Genomic DNA, 18,589 nt, shown 5'->3' with positions numbered 1-18,589 from the left:
TTTATTTTTACTCCATATGACAAGAACTAACAAAGGGGGGTGACTTAGTCCTGGTCAGCCATAATCCCTTCACTGTCTCAGCACATACACAGGAGCCCTGCCCATACCAACCCTGATGATCCCAGACAGAAGACAATCAAGATCACAAAGAACTTGCATATGGGAGTGGATTCAACATGGACTGAAACAAAGGACACTGATCAGATCTTCCCTCAGGGGGCAGGAAACTGCAAACTCCCCTTTGTCTCCTGGAAGTGACCCAGGGGGAGGGGGGAAAAGAGGAACCAGCCAGGTGACAAGACACTCAAGTTACCACCAACTCCTCCCTCAACTCCTCCTTTCTGTAATGTATGCATGATGTTTCTGGGGGTGGGCTAGACCTAGAGGAGGGGAATTTCAAAAGTTTTTATAAGACCTTGCACACTATTCTTCTGGGTCTTTCCTCTCTCCTGCACGTGAGGGGAATACCCTGTTGCAACAGTTCAATAAAGGCCAAGCCTACAGGCTGCTGTTTTGCTCCAAGTTATCCTGGTTGGTGTCTTTGTTTTGTCCAAGGGAGCCCTCGGATTTTTCCGGTAACAGTTTGGCGACCACGAAGGGACACTTGGTTCTCCTGCAAAGGTGAGAGGGGAGATAGAGGGGATCGGGCGCCACTGGGCAACCTTAGCCCAGGGATCCTTCTTCCTCTCCCTGCCTCCTCTTTGCGGGCGGTAATCAATCGTCACCAAAAGCCCAACCAGGGGGAGCAAAGGCGAGGTCAAGCCGGCTAAGGGGAAAGGATCCCGGGATCCGCGGGGGACATCTTCAAACGTGAGTATGGTTTGAAGTAAATACATTGGGAGGGGGGTGGAGAAGCAGCGTCCCCACGACAGCCAGACTTTCCTTCTTTCATTTCCGACGTTCCCTCTCGGGGTCGGCCAGGAACGTTCAGCTTTATCCTTTTCTCCCCCGATCCTCCCCTTTCGGAAAGTGGCCAGGGAGGTCGCGGAACTTTACTGTCTGACGTTCCCCCTCGGGGTCGTCCAGGAACGCCAAAACCTTTCCCTTTCTCTCCCCCCAATTTCTTACGCGGAACGTGTCCGGGGAAATTGTGGTACTTTTACTGTTTTCCGACGTTCCCCCTCGGGGTCGTCCAGGAACGTCTTAATCTCTCTATCCCTTTTCTCCCCCGTTTTCCGTCTTGGAATTGAGTCCGGGAAAGCGTGGCTCTTTACTGTTTTCTCTGACGTCCCTCTCTCGGAGTCGTCCAGAGGCGTCCTTCAAAGCACTCTCTCTCTCCTCTCTCTCTCCTCTAATTATGCAAATCGGAAAGTGGCCAGGGAGGTCGCGGAACTTTACTGTCTGACGTTCCCCCTCGGGGTCGTCCAGGAACGCCAAAACCTTTCCCTTTCTCTCCCCCCAATTTCTTACGCGGAACGTGTCCGGGGAAATTGTGGTACTTTTACTGTTTTCCGACGTTCCCCCTCGGGGTCGTCCAGGAACGTCTTAATCTCTCTATCCCTTTTCTCCCCCGTTTTCCGTCTTGGAATTGAGTCCGGGAAAGCGTGGCTCTTTACTGTTTTCTCTGACGTCCCTCTCTCGGAGTCGTCCAGAGGCGTCCTTCAAAGCACACTCTCTCTCTCTCTCTCTCTCTCTCTCTCTCTCTCCTCTAATTATGCAAACAAAGCTGCCCCTCCTGCCTGGCGACCTTTGTTAGGGATGACCCGGGTACGTGAGAACGCAAGGTTGTTTGTTTCCTTTCCAAACCTTCATTTTCTCGGGCCTTAATCTGGCATTGCACTGTGCAAGCGTCCAGTAGGGGTTCCGAACTTAGTCTCAAAGGCTAGGCAGGAGGCTGTCGTGGAGGGTAGAGGGGGAAATTGTCTTGTAAACAGCGCTGAGGTAAGGAATTCCGGGCAGAGAGACCCGTGGTTTAGTTTCCGGGCAGAGACCCGTGGTTTGAGTTTCCGGGCAGAGAGAGACCCGTGGTTTGAGTTTCAGGTTCAGGTTTGAGATTTCCAGAAATTAATTCGTAGTTTATAGATAAGTAGGAATTGTGTTAGTCAAGGGTACTTTGAGTACTGAAAGGATCTTTTATCTGTCCCCCCTTTCTTTCCCATTGCCCCTCTTCCCTTGTGTGTGTGCGTCCACTCTTTCTGTCTTTAGCGTACTTCGTTAACGAAAAAAAAAGAAGAAAAAAGCCTAATAATAACATATGAGAGAATGGGAGCTCACTAAACACCCTAACTGGACTCCTCCTGGCAACAAAGCTTCCTTGAAGCCTTTTTGCCCCAGAGAGGATTCTAATATGCCCCTCCAGCTTGTCATCTCCAATTGGGAAAAATAAAATAAAAAAATAAAGGGGCAAAATGGTCTCTCCAAGTACAAAGTACGAGACCATTGTAACTTTTAGTGGGTGGCTTAGGCCCACCACCTGGAACCCAGGGCACAGTGGCCACCCCAGGGATCCTTTAACAAAATCAGGGTTTGAACCCTTAGGGAGAGCTGAACACATCAAATTTGGGTTGTTAAACTAGAACCTAAAGCTAGAACATGAAACCGTAAATTTAATGGTGCTCAGAAGGCAGTAGATATAATAGCCCAGCCTGGGAGCCCATGCATTTGAGATCTTAGTTTCTCAAAAAAAAAAAAGAAAAAAAAAAAAAAGATAAGAGATGTACTCAAAGATTTGGAAATATTTAAAGGGTTTGTGTTTACATTGACTCCGGCATCCACAGACTGTTCTTAAATGCACATAGTTTTTAAATTGCAAGCATGCTTCGAAATTTTAAATCTAAGGAAGCCATGTTGGGCCTCATCAGTCTTAAACAGGACCAATAAATAAATAAATAAATCATTAGAATGAAGTGTGCAAATGTTTGTTCTTTGAGAGAGGCTCCAAGGAGTCTTCCTACGAGTAGCTTGAGTGAGGAGTATGATTTTAAGTTGATGGTAGATAATGTTATGTTGCAACGTTTGAGTTTATGAGTTTATATCCGTGTTCCAGTATTTCTTTCCAGTATTTTGAAATGTGCTGTGAAAAAAACTAATGTTTCTGCTGCAAAAGCCTAGTAGAGCCAACTGCTCTCTCAAGCTAAAATGCAGTGTATGTATTTCATTAAGCATCTGCCTATGAAAATGTGTTCTTTCTAAGAAAAAATTGGTATTAAAAATTGGTTTTAAATGTAGAGGCTTCCATAGCCAGCAAAATTGTCTATCTGAGTCCAGTCCTGATATCAGTCTCTATAAGACTTCCTGGCCTCTTTTCTTAGAAAATGCCCACCTTGTTTCATTCTGTCTCTTTCATGTTTTCCCCCCCACTTCTCCTTCTTACTTCTGTGCTAGGTAAATTTACTCCCAAGTAAGCTTCCTTTAAAGGAAACTGCAAGGGGGGGGCATAGATTAGGCTTACTATTCCTATGCAAGTTCAGGAAAAACTCACTTTTGTATTCCTTTTAAATCAAATCTATGGCTGTTTTAACTATGTTTTATAAGAGATCCTCTCCCTCTTAGGAAAAATGTTCACTTCAATCTTCCTTTAAAGATAATTTCTCTAGGAACTTGAAGGAAGCAAACTCACTCAAACTATCTCAAGATCTGCTAAAACGGCTCTGTGTAAAGTTGCCTACTTTTCTTTTTCTCTTCCTTAGTACATGATACGAGCATAGATGTTTCCTTTCCCAGTTAAAAATCTGTACTTAAATGTATATGTCCTTTTGGTACTGCAAATCTTGCTTTGAAATCTTGCTATGAACACTGTATTTAGGGTTGGACTAGATGACCCAAGGGTCCCTTTCAGCTCTCCCAATTTGTGGCTGTGTGGAGGGCCATGTGTCTGCAAGCATGTGATGAGTTGAAATTCAGCCCAACTTTGCTCTTTGTTTTTCTTTAAAAAAGGTGAGAGGTAAAAATCCGTGATGTTTTGAAGCAGAACTGGTAATTTCAAGCATTTGAGTGATTACAGTGTTTATCATTTTCTCTACTATTAAAAAAATAAATAAATCAAACTTCTAAGTCAATTCAAAGTTTAAGCACATAAAATACATATGAGTCTTGACCATTTATCCTGTAAATAAAGGGCAGCAAAATTTGTCTGCAAATGGTAAGGCTGAAATGACTGAGAATGTTAAAAAAAAAAAAAAAAAAATCCTATAAATTCTGACTGTCTGGCCATTTTTTCCCATATATAAGGGCGTGGCATTGTTCCGCGAATTGCCAGAGGGATATTAGCCCTTTCCTGTACATAAAGGAAGCAATCCCTTTTGCTTGGGCTGCAATTCCTAGCTCTTGTGAATACTTAAATTGCTGAGTTTCTCTTTTTTGTTTTAAAATCTAACCCTATTTTTAAAATCTACTCCTTACCCTTCATTCCCTTTATTCAAATGGTAATTTAGCCAAAGGTTTCAACATTTTCAATAGTATAAAAGAGACATGAACTCTGCACATGCACAGAGGCTAGATCAGCAAAGAAGGGGGAACTGTAGGGAGTGAGAGGAGCTTGGGCTGAAGGGGGAAATTTATCCAAATTTCCTTATGTAAAACTTGGAGCCACTGAGGGAAATCACCCTTAATGTGTCCTTTCCTCCAGGGGCTTCGTAAGACAAAAGGATTAAAAAAAAAAAAAACAAAAAAAAAACTAGCCCATCAAAAGTCAAGAGTCTTCCAGGTTCCAAATCTTAACATGACAAATTCTTTTCACAGGTAAATATCAAAGCGCTCCCACTGTGAGTTCCACTCTTGAATAGTCCTCCCCCCAATGAGATTTAACTTTTATAACAGGCTTTGTGTGCATTTTAGGAACAGCATTTCCGGACAGGCCTCTCGCATGAAATAATTTTTCCCTTTTAACAGGATATGTGAACCCCGATAACAAAGTGTTTGTCCCTTTTTCCTCCCACAACAACTTTCTTTCTGTTCTGTGAAATCCCTGCTGTAGTAGTGACTTCCATCTCTTTGTGGCTTTGACACTTTTAAAGTTACAAATAATCTCCTTTCATTTATTTAATCAGTTTTTTCATGAAATTAATCGAAGCACAACCAAGCATTGTTTGTGGAATGGTATTTGTTTACCTTTTGCCTGAGCATTTCTTATTAATTCTGTCATTTTGGCTAGTTCAAAGTACTTGCACAACTTTAAATTGCCATTCATTTTTTCTTGGTATTAAGTCATTTCCCAGTATTTTGCTATTAACATTCTAGCCAATGTTGTCACATCAAGAAACACTCTTTTATTTTCATTGTTACTTCAGATTTCTTGAAATTGTGTGTCTTAGCATTTATTTATTTTTTGTTCCTCATAGGTCATTGTGTGTGCGTGTGTGTGTTTTATTATTATTTTAACCTTGTATTTTTTACAGTTCTCTTTCTCTCCAAAGTGAAGGAAAGCAAACCAACTTAGCAGATAATAACAGTAATTATATGGAAATGTGATAATAATAATATTGGAATGAATGAAATGCTTAATCCGCTAAGATTTTTATTATTTGCAGCTTCCCACGTAAATTGAAGGACATCCTTTTTCCCTTTTGCCCCTTCCCCATACTAACTCCTGTCTTTTTAAGTCTCCAAAACCCTGCCCCTTACAGGATGTCACTTCTACAGATGTGTTACTACAGACCTATGATGAAAAAGCTTCGCCACCACCTGCAGCAACAGACACCAAAGTTTTCAAAGTGGCCACAGCTATCTCTTTCAAAGGATATAGACCGCCGGGGGAGTGGGGCTGACAAAGGGGGGGGGAGGAGTTGAATTGCAAGGACATTTTCTCACTTTTGAACCTCAAGATACATGCGTAAAAATATCACAATTGTCTCAAGATATGCAACTGATACTATTAGTTTGTTTTGTATTATGTGTTATTATGTAGGAATGTTGAAATGTGTCTGACGGTGTGTTATTTCCACAAATGGGGGGAATTGGGGCTATTTTTGTGGCTATTTTTGTGTGTAATTGTTTTTATGTTTAATGTCTTATTCCTTACACCCCAGTGGAGGATTCTCATACATTTTATGTTTTTTACAGATCAGGCTATTATGTAGTCCAATGTTTAGAATTAGATAAATTTATAACCACATTTAGTTGTTTCACCTGGCACTCTGCCAACTTCCCTACCCATTTTAAAAATGTGCTAAAACTCACTTTACCAAGGAGAAGCTTCAGGAAGGTGTGTATGCTTTGGTTTAGCCGGAATAATCCCTTATAGAGTTAAATTGACTTATTTGGACAAGTGCCCTTTTTAGAATGAGTTTCTTTTAACAGATTGGTTTGAAAAGTTGAACCATGGGGCAAGATAAATTCAAATTGGACTCAGTTTGAATTGGGCAAGTGTATCCAGGCTGCAATTAGCTTTTTGGTCCTTAATGTGCAAGTGAGCAACTTCCCATGACTGCAAGACCAGAGCCTATAATAATAAAACCCCATAGAAAGGCCACGGTAAAGACATTTCTCTCAGGACGTGTCCAAACCTGTGCCAGCTGTGGTGAGTGCCAGGCAACATGGTTAATATGAAAGCCCTAAGTGGATTCACCAGGGATTGCTACTACTGTGACACGATGCCGATGTGAGACCACAGAAGAGCTACTTTGACACCTGAGAACACAAAAATGGCGGGGGACAAAGCAAACTGCATTTTTCAGTCATTGGTGGACCTTCCTGCTAAATGTAAAGCATACGCCACTATTGAGAAAATATTTATTCCAAGGTGCTAAAATACCACAAGTAACTGAGCAACAAAATATTAATTTTACGTGATATCCTATGTCTAACTATGAGCACTGTTACAATGTTACATTTCTATGCAAATATCCTTGAGAAATGTGACATCCAAGTCCCTTTCAGGTTCACATGGACACACGCATCTGGGAGGGAGAATAGCAGGTTAATATTTACCACTTTAAATTGTGCGGAGAAAAGGATTGCAAAGTAGCCACCTTTGCAATCTTATCTCCGAAGGGGGGAACTGTTGCAGGAACCCCCCCACCCCAATCATTCTGTTTGTATAAACTTCACACACACACACACACGCCACATTTCTGTTATAAATTCATAGAAAAGTAGAAAATCAATCATACATCGGATTTGCACTGTTTCATTTTATTTTTACTCCATATGACAAGAACTAACAAAGGGGGGTGACTTAGTCCTGGTCAGCCATAATCCCTTCACTGTCTCAGCACATACACAGGAGCCCTGCCCATACCAACCCTGATGATCCCAGACAGAAGACAATCAAGATCACAAAGAACTTGCATATGGGAGTGGATTCAACATGGACTGAAACAAAGGACACTGATCAGATCTTCCCTCAGGGGGCAGGAAACTGCAAACTCCCCTTTGTCTCCTGGAAGTGACCCAGGGGGAGGGGGGAAAGGAGGAACCAGCCAGGTGACAAGACACTCAAGTTACCACCAACTCCTCCCTCAACTCCTCCTTTCTGTAATGTATGCATGATGTTTCTGGGGGTGGGCTAGACCTAGAGGAGGGGAATTTCAAAAGTTTTTATAAGACCTTGCACACTATTCTTCTGGGTCTTTCCTCTCTCCTGCACGTGAGGGGAATACCCTGTTGCAACAGTTCAATAAAGGCCAAGCCTACAGGCTGCTGTTTTGCTCCAAGTTATCCTGGTTGGTGTCTTTGTTTTGTCCAAGGGAGCCCTCGGATTTTTCCGGTAACACCTCCTATTGACCCAGAAACCAGTCAAGACTGGGTCTATTATTGTCAAATCAGGAGAGAGGAGTGAGTTAGAAAAACATCAGTTTAAATATCAAATAGGGCTTTTCTGACAGTGAATGTTTGTTAGGGCTTAGAGAGCACCTAGATAGGGCACAGTTCAGAGCCTGCTTAGGGCTGAATTAGAAGTTAGCTAGGCAGGGCAAGTCAGATCATTTTCATGAGGGGAACATAAAGATCTTAGAAGGGACTGGGAGTGTTTTACTGGTTGATGTTGGCACCCATCTGTCTCAAGAGACAATGCAGTGTGACCAGACCACTAGCCACTCTAGAAGGCATTGTTGTGTTTAGAGAGAGGTTCAAAGTGAGAATTTCAATAAAGTTCTGTAAAAAGTGAGTGAAACAATGAGCTGTGCCTTATTAGAGAACCCATTAATCTGTATCTCTCATCAAGATTATGTAAATAAAATTCTAGTTTTGTTCCAAAAGTGCCTCATCCTTACTTTGATCCTCTGGGAGGGGATAAGTGAAAACAAGTGATTTCATAAAATCAGTTACCACTAAAGTAGGTTAAAGTAACAGAAGTATAAAATTGGGTCAGGTGACAAGAAGGCTGGGGGGGGGGAGACACACACAAATCATGTCATCCACACATACCCAATAAAGGAAGCAGACTTTCCTCCCAATTATTTCCCATCATTTTGAGTGGAGGGTAGTAAATTTTCCCTCATCATCACCACCAAAATGCCGTAGAATAGCAATAGATCTGGGTACTGTGAGGAGTGAAAAATAATGGCCAGGCTCCCAACACACTGCTGCCCACCCCCCACTTGCAAGCTTGGTGGTGGTTGTGGGTGGAGAGAGAAGAAGCTGTGGTAATGGCGAGCCCCACCCTCAGCGAATTGTTCAAGATCCTCTTCCTGGATAATTTTTGGTGAAATGGTTCCTCCTCAAATTCTCTGTTCACAAAAACGAAGCATGCTCAGTATCGTTTCCTGCCGGGGTTAGTAAATAGAGCAGAACAGAACTTTCCTTGACTATCAGCCAAGGAAATGAAAATGGAACAACTTTACCTCTGATTTCAATATGGTGATCATTTGTCAGGCCTGATGGAATTGATGATTAAGGAATGAGTAGGTTGGGTTGGCATATGCCCATAATTCCCCGGACATATCCAGGATATATGGCAAGTCATGTCGGCAGTGTTGTTTTTGCCGATTTATCGAAAAATAGCTCCAAATAGCTAAAAAGCAGCTCCAACAACTTGGGGGGGGGGGACAACTCAATAACTTTTTTGCCTGGATTTTTGAAATATGGCAACCCTATATGATAATAGCCCCCATGGGAATCTCATGTAGCACCGCCAAGAGAAGGAAGATGGGGAACCTGAAGCCCGAGAGCAAAATGTGTAACTCTCCAGCCTTTCTATCTCTTCCATGTAACTCTCCCAAAGCCACAAGTCTCATTAGGGGGTTGGACTCGATGGCCCTTGTGGTCTCTTCCAACTCTAAGATTCTATTATTTACTCCCCAAAGTGTCATTTCCATGGCTGTTTCACCACTTCACCTGCTATTCCAATGCCAACACTTTCGCATTACTGTTCCAATTCTTTGAATCCTTACTCGTGTGACCTTAGAAGAGAGAGAAGTAAGGATCACCATCAGCTCATGAGAGCTGATACAGCAGTGTCCTAGTGGTGGTAGCACTGCGTTTGTTGGGACAGAAGTGGGATTGAAGGAGTTTCAGGATTTTGGTAGCCCCATAGGTGTAGGTGCATTGCTGCCCTGACCAGCAGAGTACCAAAAATGGGTCAAAGTTAATGGCTCTGTGCCCCCCACATGCACAAATCTTGAGTGACCACTGAGACACACGGTCTCCTACCTAGTATCAGAGAGCTGGAAGGGACCTCAGAGGTCATCTAGTAGCAGTAGTACAAACTTTCTGTTATTGCAGGAGATCTGCTGCTTCTTGCCCAAGAAAAACAATTCTGAACTGTGCTTGAACCATCTTGAATCCCCAATGGTGAATGTCTCCTCAGAAGAAAGCTACATTAATTTCAATGGGACTTGCTCTGCAGCCCTGTACATGTTTACCTGGGAGAAAGTCCTACTGAATTCAGTGGGAGTGTCCTCTGAGTAGACATGCACTATTAGTATTGAAAATAGAATAGAATACAAAATAGAATAGAATAGTATTGAAAATAGAAGTTGTAAACTACATAGTGTGAATCTTCAACTCCCAATATCCCTTGATGTTGATTATGCTGATGGGCCAGTAAGATTTGGGAATTCTTCAGCATCTAGATGGTGACAAATTAACCACCCTGGTCTAAAGCGTCTAACATTTTGCCTACCAACTCTTAATTGTTTGCAACCATTATTCCTTTGGGAAGCTCTCAATGAAATACAGAAAATGAAGACTTACGGGAATTTGAGTTAGAAACCACCAAAGAAGTCACCTCATCACATAGATATCCTATAGATACCAGGGACAAAGAATGGTGAGAATGAATGCCGTCTCTTGCTATTATTCTGTGCCCCCCACCTCCTGCTTTTTACTTTTACTAAAAGCAGCACACAAACATCATCAAAACTCTCATAGACGTGCTCTGAAATCTGCATTGTTGTTCCTAAGGCTGCATCGAAGAACACAACTTTTCTGTTTTGGCATTTGCTTTGATTTCTGTTATTAGATTTTGTTTTGTTTTTTAGAATACAATTACCAGGAGTGTACAATGTTCATTATGTGATGGGATGAGATTTATGTGCTCTACTTTTTTATTTAACACATTTTAAAATGGCCTTTTCTTCATATCTTTACAGGAAGAAGAGAGGAAACACAACTGGTAAGTTCAGTACTTAGTGGACCGTATCCAATATTAATTATACTCAGACTCGCCTCATTGCGATTAATGAGCACGACTAAGCAAGGTCCTTTAATTTCAACAGGTCTACTGTGAGTAAAATTTGTTAGGCTACAGCTTAATGTTTCCCTCCTGCAGCCTCTGACCTGTCACACTGCAGACTAATACAGAACTATTTATGTATTTATTATTCAGGGTATTTCTATGCCATCCCACAACTAAGGTTATCTGGGCAGTGTACATAAAAAATAAATTATGTAGGTAGATCAATCCATAGATAATAGAGCACAGTAAAATTAAACACAAGCTAGCCTTTGAAATACTAAAGCTGGAAACTCAAAATCCTTTATGAACCCTAGATACGTTTATATCCCTCTCTCATAAAAGTAGAACATCTATTATAACCCCATTAGATGGGGACATCTAATAGAGAAGGCAAAACAAAGTCCTTGTTCATTCCCCCCCACTCTTTTCTCTATACTTCTGTATCAAAGTATCATCTGTGCTTGAGATATTTATCTCCTGAGTACATAAGTGCATTTACTTAACGAGTACACATTGAAATCAGTTTACGTTTTTTAGGTACCTCCCAAATGTACAAAAACAACCAAACCACAAGCAAAGTCAATGAATTCATCTTGCTGGGCTTCTCGGTAGACTGGCAGGTGGATATCGTTTTCTTTGTGGTGCTCCTTTGGGTCTACATGTTGACCATCACTGGCAACGTGGTCATCATTACTGCAACATGGGTTGACCGCCGACTCCACAGCCCCATGTATTTCTTTCTCTGTAACCTGTCCTTCCTGGATGCCATGGTGGCCACAGCCATTGCTCCCAAGATGATGAAGGACTTTTTATCAAAGAAGAAGGCCATATCCGTATCTGGCTGTATCGCTCAGTGTTATTTCTACTTCTTTCTTGGCACCACTGAATTCATCCTCTTGGCTGTCATGTCCTTGGACAGGTATGTTGCTATCTGCAATCCACTCCGCTATTCCGTCATAATGAATATACGCTTGACAATGCAGCTAATGCTTCTCTCCTGGTTTGGGGGCTTCTTTTCAGTCCTTTCGCCAATCATCATTATTTCTAAGCTACCTTTTTGTGGTCCTAACATAATTGACCACTTCTTCTGTGACATTGAGCCATTGATAAGACTTTCCTGTGCTGACACTGCCCTCCTGGAGATAATTGAGTTCTCCCTTTCGACCATTGTGCTCTTGAGCTCTCTGATGCTGACAGTGGTATCCTACCTGTATATCATCACTACCATCCTCCGCATCCCATCTACGACAGGTAGGAAAAAGGCGTTCTCCACTTGTGCTTCCCATATCACGGTGGCCTCTGTCTTCTATGGAAGTGCTATCTTTATGTACATTGTGCCAAACAAAGGCTTTTCCTTTGGCCTCAAGAAAGCTGTGACCCTCCAGACCTGTATTGTCACCCACTTGCTCAATCCATTCATCTATACCTTGAGGAATCAGCAGGTCAAGGAGGTGCTGAAAGACACCGTGTCCAGACTCCCATGCACCACAAAGAAGCTGAAGACAAGCTTTCCAAGGAAGGAAGGGTAATCATCGGTGCCGGATACAACTTAGGACCCCACTCTCTTGGGGGGCCACCAAAATTCACTATTTGATGGGAAGTTTTGCTTCTACACATGACTCTGGCTAAACCATTTTAAGCTGAGACATTCCTTCATCACCCTTCATCAGTCCACATTGAGTTCATGAGATATTGCATCCTGACCTGTTCTTAGTGCTTGGTTGACCACATCCATGGATGAATGCTATATATTAATCACTAGTAATAGTTTAAGTCTTGCTATATCAGTCACTAGTAATAGGGAGGTTTAATAAGGTTTAATAAGGAGGTTTTCATGCCTGTCCAATTCTGTGTTCCCTTTCCCAACCTTTAATCTGATTAATGATTAATGATGATTAATGCCTATATGCAACCTTTGCATTGTTTGCATTGTATTTGTGTTGACCAATCAGCAACAAGCACATATGTGGCAATGCTGTAATATTCAATAAAAGGGTCTCCCCGAGACATGCTCAAGAGATGCTTCCCATATGACACTTGCCATTCGTCTGTCGTTTATTTCAACCCAACAACTATTAATATACTTCTTCTGAATTGTATTTCAGTTCAAAAATTACTTTGATAAAATACATATTTTGTTATGTGCAAATGGCTTTAGATACCTATTATTGTTTAGTTGTTTAGTCATGTCCGACTCTTCGTGAACCCATGGACCAGAGCACGCCAGGCACTTCTGTCTTCCACTGCCTCCCGCAGGTTGGTCAGACTCATGTTTGTGGCTTCGAGAACACTGTCCAACCATCTCGTCCTCTGTCGTCCCCTTCTCCTTGTGCCCTCCATCTTTCCCAACATCAGGGTCTTTTCCAGGGAGTCATCTCTTCTTATGAGGTGGCCAAAGTATTGGAGTCTCAGCTTCAGGTTCTGTCCTTCCAGTGAGCACTCAGGGTTGATTTCCTTCAGAATGGATGCGTTTGATCTTCTTGCAGTCCATGGGACTCTCAAGAGTCTCCTCCAGCACCATAATTCAAAAGCATTGATTCTTCGGTGATCAGCCTTCTTTATGGTCCAGCTCTCACTTCCATACATCACTACTGGGAACACCATGGCTTTAACTATACGGACCTTTGTTGGCAAGGTGATGTCTCTGCTTTTTAAGATGCTGTCTAGGTTTGCCATCGCCTTTCTTCCAAGGAGCAGGCGTCTTTTAATTTCGTGACTGCTGTCACCATCTGCAGTGATCATGGAGCCCAAGAAAGTAAAATCTCTCACTGCCTCCATTTCTTCCCCTTCTATTTGCCAGGAGGTGATGGGCCCAGTGGCCATGATCTTCGTTTTTTTGATGTTGAGCTTCAGACCATATTTTGCGCTCTCCTCTTTCACCCTCATTAAAAGGTTCTTTAATTCCTCTTCACTTTCTGCCATCCAGGTTGTATCATCTGCATATCTGAGGTTGTTGATATTTCTTCCGGCGATCTTAATTCCGGCTTGGGATTCATCCAGCCCAGCCTTTTGCATGATGAATTCTGCATATAAGTTAAATAAGCAGGGAGACAATATACAGCCTTGCCGTACTCCTTTCCCAATTTTGAACCAATCAGTTGTTCCATATCCAGTTCTAACTGTAGCTTCTTGTCCCACATAGAGATTTCTCAGGAAACAGATGAGGTGATCAGGCACTCCCATTTCTTTAAGAACTTGCCATAGTTTGCTGTGGTCGACACAGTCAAAGGCTTTTGCATAGTCAATGAGGCAGAAGTAGATGTCTTTCTGGAACTCTCTAACTTTCTCCATAATCCAGCTCATGTTTGCAATTTGGTCTCTGGTTCCTCTGCCCCTTCGAAATCCAGCTTGCACTTCTGGGAGTTCTCGGTCCACATACTGCTTAAGCCTGCCTTGTAGAATTTTAAGCATAACCTTGCTAGCGTGTGAAATGAGTGCAATTGTGCGGTAGTTTTGACTCCCTTCTTGGGGATTGGGATGTAGACTGATCTTCTCCAATCCTCTGGCCACTGCTGAGTTTTCCAAATTTGCTGGCATATTTTCCTAATTTGCTGGCCCTTCATTGATCACTGCCTTGCCGTGGCGAAGGGGCTTGAATAACTCAGAGAAGCTATGAGCTATGCCATGCAGGGCCACCCAAGATGGACAAGTCATAGTGGAGAGTTTTGACCAAACGTGATCCACCTGGAGCAGGAACCGGCAAGCCACTCCAGTATCCCTGCCAAGAAAACTCCATGGACATAGATACCTATTAGGTCCATAAATTACCATATAGCATATATTCAACACACAAAAAGAGCGACAATTTGTTGTTGACAAAGGACAGCTGGACATATAAAGGGACCCATTACCTTCAGTAGCTGAGGGCCTCATCAAACCTAAATCCAGCCCTGATAACCATCGCTGTTCAGTGGAGGATGAAAGAGACAACACTCAGACATTGGAGACAGCATCCTCCTTCTGCCCAATAGCCTACTAGAACCCATGTATCCTTCTTTCCTTCCTTCTTTTTCCCTGTTACATTCCTGAGTTTGAAAAACATATTGAAACTTTCCTTACATCCAGGAAACATAGGAACTTTTAAAACATTCCCATTGTCAGGAGCTTGTCCTAGTCTCGAGTAGGACCCTGGCAGGGACACATGCCCGACTGGCATGTTCCCTCCCTCCTGGTCGATCGTTCGGGAGCTTCAAAGGCTTTCTTCTGCCTGAACATCACAGCAACCGATGCCAACAGACATCGGCACGCTTAGGGATCCGCAGATTCTTCACAGTTTCCGTAACAGAGCTCAGCAACTCAGCATTTTGGCTAATCTACTTTATTTTAAGTACATATAAACACACACGGAGCACTGCAACATGGCTCCCTCTCTCTCTAGCATCAGACAGCAAAGGGGGGGGGGGAAACAAAGGATAATAGTCCCACTTCACGGAACACAGTAATACAAACATCCTGTCTCCGTCACTTCCACTCTGTGGAGTCAAAACATACACCGTCATGTGATAGACAAAAACCCCATGACTGCAATCATGGAGCAGGAATTCTAACACCCAGATGTTTTGAGAATTCTATTCCAAACATTCAATTTACAAATGGTAGTTTTAGTTTTTTGAAGCCTACTGCATAATAAGTCAATGTGTAATAGAAGGAAAAGCCACTTCATCAGCTTTCCTGAGAAATGCTCTCCGTCTCCCTCAACTATCATGTGGCAGCAGACATTCCATAAGGCTACAACAGATGGAGGGGGCAGGGTCACTCCATTGACTCGGCCAAGAAACATTCAACTTTTGGCCCCTCCTCTTTCCCAACTATTTCCATTCCAGCTGATAGTTATAAGGACTTTGTATCTAAGAACTAGTGGCTGATTGTCCTTTCCTCATTCTCCCTCTCAGTGTTTGTGTGTTGTAACTTTTAGACTGTAAGTCTGAGGGCAATGACTATCTTATTTGGCTGAATCGTGGGTTTAAATTTTTTCAAAGAAATAAACAATATATATGGCAAGTCATTTCTATTATTGGCTAATTTGATTAATTTTGCATGCTATAAAAGCCGTTCTAAAATATTTATGTGTTGCCTAAATTGAAGATTGCAGGGCTAGGGAGTGGGGTGGAATAAGATCATAGTTGAGAAGTGTCATGAGGGGGAAAAAATCACTTCCGAAGGTCCATTTTCCACGTTGGGAATTTACTAAAAATAAAAAGACATACACAATTTCAAAGGAAAAACCCTAGAAGATTAGAGCATCTTTAATACCAGTGCCACAGGATCAATCTTACAGGAAAGAAAGGTAGATTCATGGTACGGACACACACAAGGTTTATACAGTGGTACCTTGGGTTACAGATGCTTCAGATTACAGACGCTTCAGGTTACAGACTCCACTAACCCAGAAATAGTACCTTGGGTTAAGAACTTTGCTTCAGGATGAGAACAGAAATGGTGGCGGCGCAGCGGCAGCGGGAGGCCCCATTAGCTAAAGTGGTACCTCATGTTAAGAACAGTTTCAGGTTAAGAATGGACCTTCAGAGCAAATTAAGTTCTTAACCAGAGGTACCACTGTATATATGTTTTCTGCTGCCAGGGAAGTTCCCTGGCTTTATTTACATATTAATATCTAAAACGATCCACTCCCATTACTTTACAAAGAAACACATCTAGGAACATTTGTAAGATTAATTACCAAAGGGATATGTGAGGAGCATTTGAATTTCCTAGCTGATTGATTCAGCCTCTTGCAGGGCCAGATTTAGGTTTGATGAGGCCCTTAGCTACTAAAGGTAATGGGGCCCTTTATATGTCCAGCTGTCCTTTGTCAACAACAAATTGTCACTGTTGTTTGTGTTGAATAGTATATGGTAATTTATGCACCTAATATGTATCTAAAGCCATTTGCACATAACAAAATACGTATTTTATCAAAGTAATTGTTGAACTGAAATACAATTAAGAAGTATATTAATAGTGATTTATTTATTTTTGACAGGCCCAAAGAGAGTGGGGCCCTAAGCTATAGTTCATTTAGTTTATACATAAATCCGGCACTGGCCTCCTGCCAACTTTACATAACCCTTCCTGCCAATAAGATTCAACATATATCCTGGCATCCTTAAACTGGGAGTGGAATTTGCTGCCAAGGAGTGTGGTGGAGTCTCCTTCTTTGGAGGTCTTTAAGCAGAGGCTTGACAACCATATGTCAGGAGTGCTCTGATGGTGTTTCCTGCTTGGCAGGGGGTTGGACTTGATGGCCCTTGTGGTCTCTTCCAACTCTATGATTCTATGATTCTATGATTCTATGGGAGACATTAGGTGATCTTCTGACAGGTTTAACATAATCAATTTTAGCTGTACTGCTGTGCTGAAGTTTTACATGGGTTTCCCTTGCCATCCCACAAGGCATTTAAATAAAGTTCTAAGCTTCTTGTGCCTGTGTGTGTGTGTGTGTGTGTGTGTTTAACTTTTTTAAAAAACATAGCTGCTGCCTTGTTTCCCTGGGGTGAGTTGCAAATGGGGAGTCTGGCTAGGGAAGCTCATTCTAATGCAACAGGGGAAAGTGGCTCTGAGAGAAGTCTTTGATGCTTTTCACCAAGCGGGAAGGAATGTCCATCTTAAAAAAGTCTTAACGCGAAGCTATTTGTTTCATCGTTTCTGGTCACAGGTGTTGAAATTAGTCTCTTGAGCTTTAACCTTTAAGCTGGCTGTTAAACGTATTTTCACATCAGAAGTTATGTTTGGCTGATGCTCTCCCCAATCATACTGGGTTCTTGTGAAATGTGATACACTGTCTAAATCCAGCTCTCAGGGCATCGTGGACCTGTCTGTTCCTCAGGCAGTAAATGAATGGATTCAGGAGAGGAGACACAACAGTGTTCAGAAAGGCCACCCCTTTGCTGAAGTCTAATTCACTGGTGTCTTTTGGTTTTATGTACATGAAAATGCAACTACCGTAAGTGATGGAGATCACTATGTTGTGAGAAGCACAAGTAGAGAAAGACTTTTTCCTCCCTATTGTAGATGGGATGCGTATGATGGTGGAAATAATATTGATATAGGATGCAATGTTTATGGTCAAGGTCCCAAGGAGAGAATGAGCAGCGGTGAGGAGAACCATGAGTTCCAGAAGACTTGTATCTGTGCATGCCAGTTTAATCAGAGGCCCAATGTCACAGAAAAAATGGTCCATGGCATTTGGACCACAAAAGGGCATTTGAAATAATGTAATTGCTGGAGCCATGATGAGCAAAAATCCCCCAGCCCAAGAGCAGAGCACCATCAATGAGCAGGTTCGGCCATTCATTCTGGTTGAGTAGTGAAGAGGGTTGCGGATAGCCACATATCTGTCAATGGACATGACTGCCAGCAGAGCAAACTCTGTGGTTCCCACAACCAGGTATAGATACATCTGCATGAAACAACCAGGTAGAGAGATAGTTCGTTGGCCATTGACCAGGTTGGCCAAAGTTTTGGGGAGGACGGTGCTGGTGAACCCTATCTCCAAGACTGCAAAGTGTCGCAGAAAGAAGTACATTGGGGTGTTCAGACTGTGATTCACAAGTGTAACTGTAATAATCACTATATTCCATATTATTGTCAAAAGATACATGCCCAGCAGGAGGCTAAAAAGCAATATTTCAACTTGTCGGTTATCTGTTAAACCCCAAAGTATGAATCCACTGACCATGGTGCTGTTCCTCATTGTTAACATGTTCCTAGAAGTAAACAGAAGAGGTATCCAGAGTCAATATTCAGTGTTTATAAACCACTGTAAATATGGGTTTCTATTCAACTTTATTCTTTTATTTGTTTTCTTTCACCATTAAGTTTTAGCAGTACCATTGCTAGGAGATGTGAAAGGTGATTTGCTGGAACTGACCTAGGGCAATCTCTGGATCAGGTGCCAACTCATGCCCATCCTTGTTTAACCTCTAGAACCTTGTAACCACAGTTGTGTTCTCTCTCTCTCTCTCTCTCTCTGTTCTGACGTCAGCTTCTCATGTTCTTTGTCCAGAAAATCCAAATCAGTACATCTCTCTGATG

At 42.3% G+C, this 18,589-nt stretch overlaps 2 protein-coding genes across 2 annotated transcripts; one reads left to right on the top strand and one right to left on the bottom strand.

Moving 5' to 3' along the window:
• Positions 1-11,103: 11,103 nt before the first annotated feature.
• LOC307201665 (olfactory receptor 6M1-like) lies at positions 11,104-12,084 on the top strand (the record flags this gene model as incomplete). Its single annotated transcript, XM_079950961.1, has 1 exon — positions 11,104-12,084. One exon carries the CDS (start codon positions 11,104-11,106, stop codon positions 12,082-12,084), a length of 981 nt encoding a protein of 326 aa, XP_079807087.1.
• Positions 12,085-17,303: 5,219 nt separating this feature from the next.
• On the bottom strand, positions 17,304-18,257 carry LOC307201664 (olfactory receptor 6C74-like; the record flags this gene model as incomplete). The annotated part of the gene is made up of 1 exon (XM_079950960.1): positions 17,304-18,257. One exon carries the CDS (start codon positions 18,255-18,257, stop codon positions 17,304-17,306), a length of 954 nt encoding a protein of 317 aa, XP_079807086.1.
• Between the last annotated feature and the right edge of the window lie 332 nt (positions 18,258-18,589).

This window comes from Podarcis cretensis, assembly GCF_951804945.1.
Source record: "Podarcis cretensis genome assembly, chromosome: 13".
Classification (NCBI taxonomy): domain Eukaryota; kingdom Metazoa; phylum Chordata; class Lepidosauria; order Squamata; family Lacertidae; genus Podarcis; species Podarcis cretensis.
This window is presented reverse-complemented; position numbering and strand designations above follow the sequence as displayed.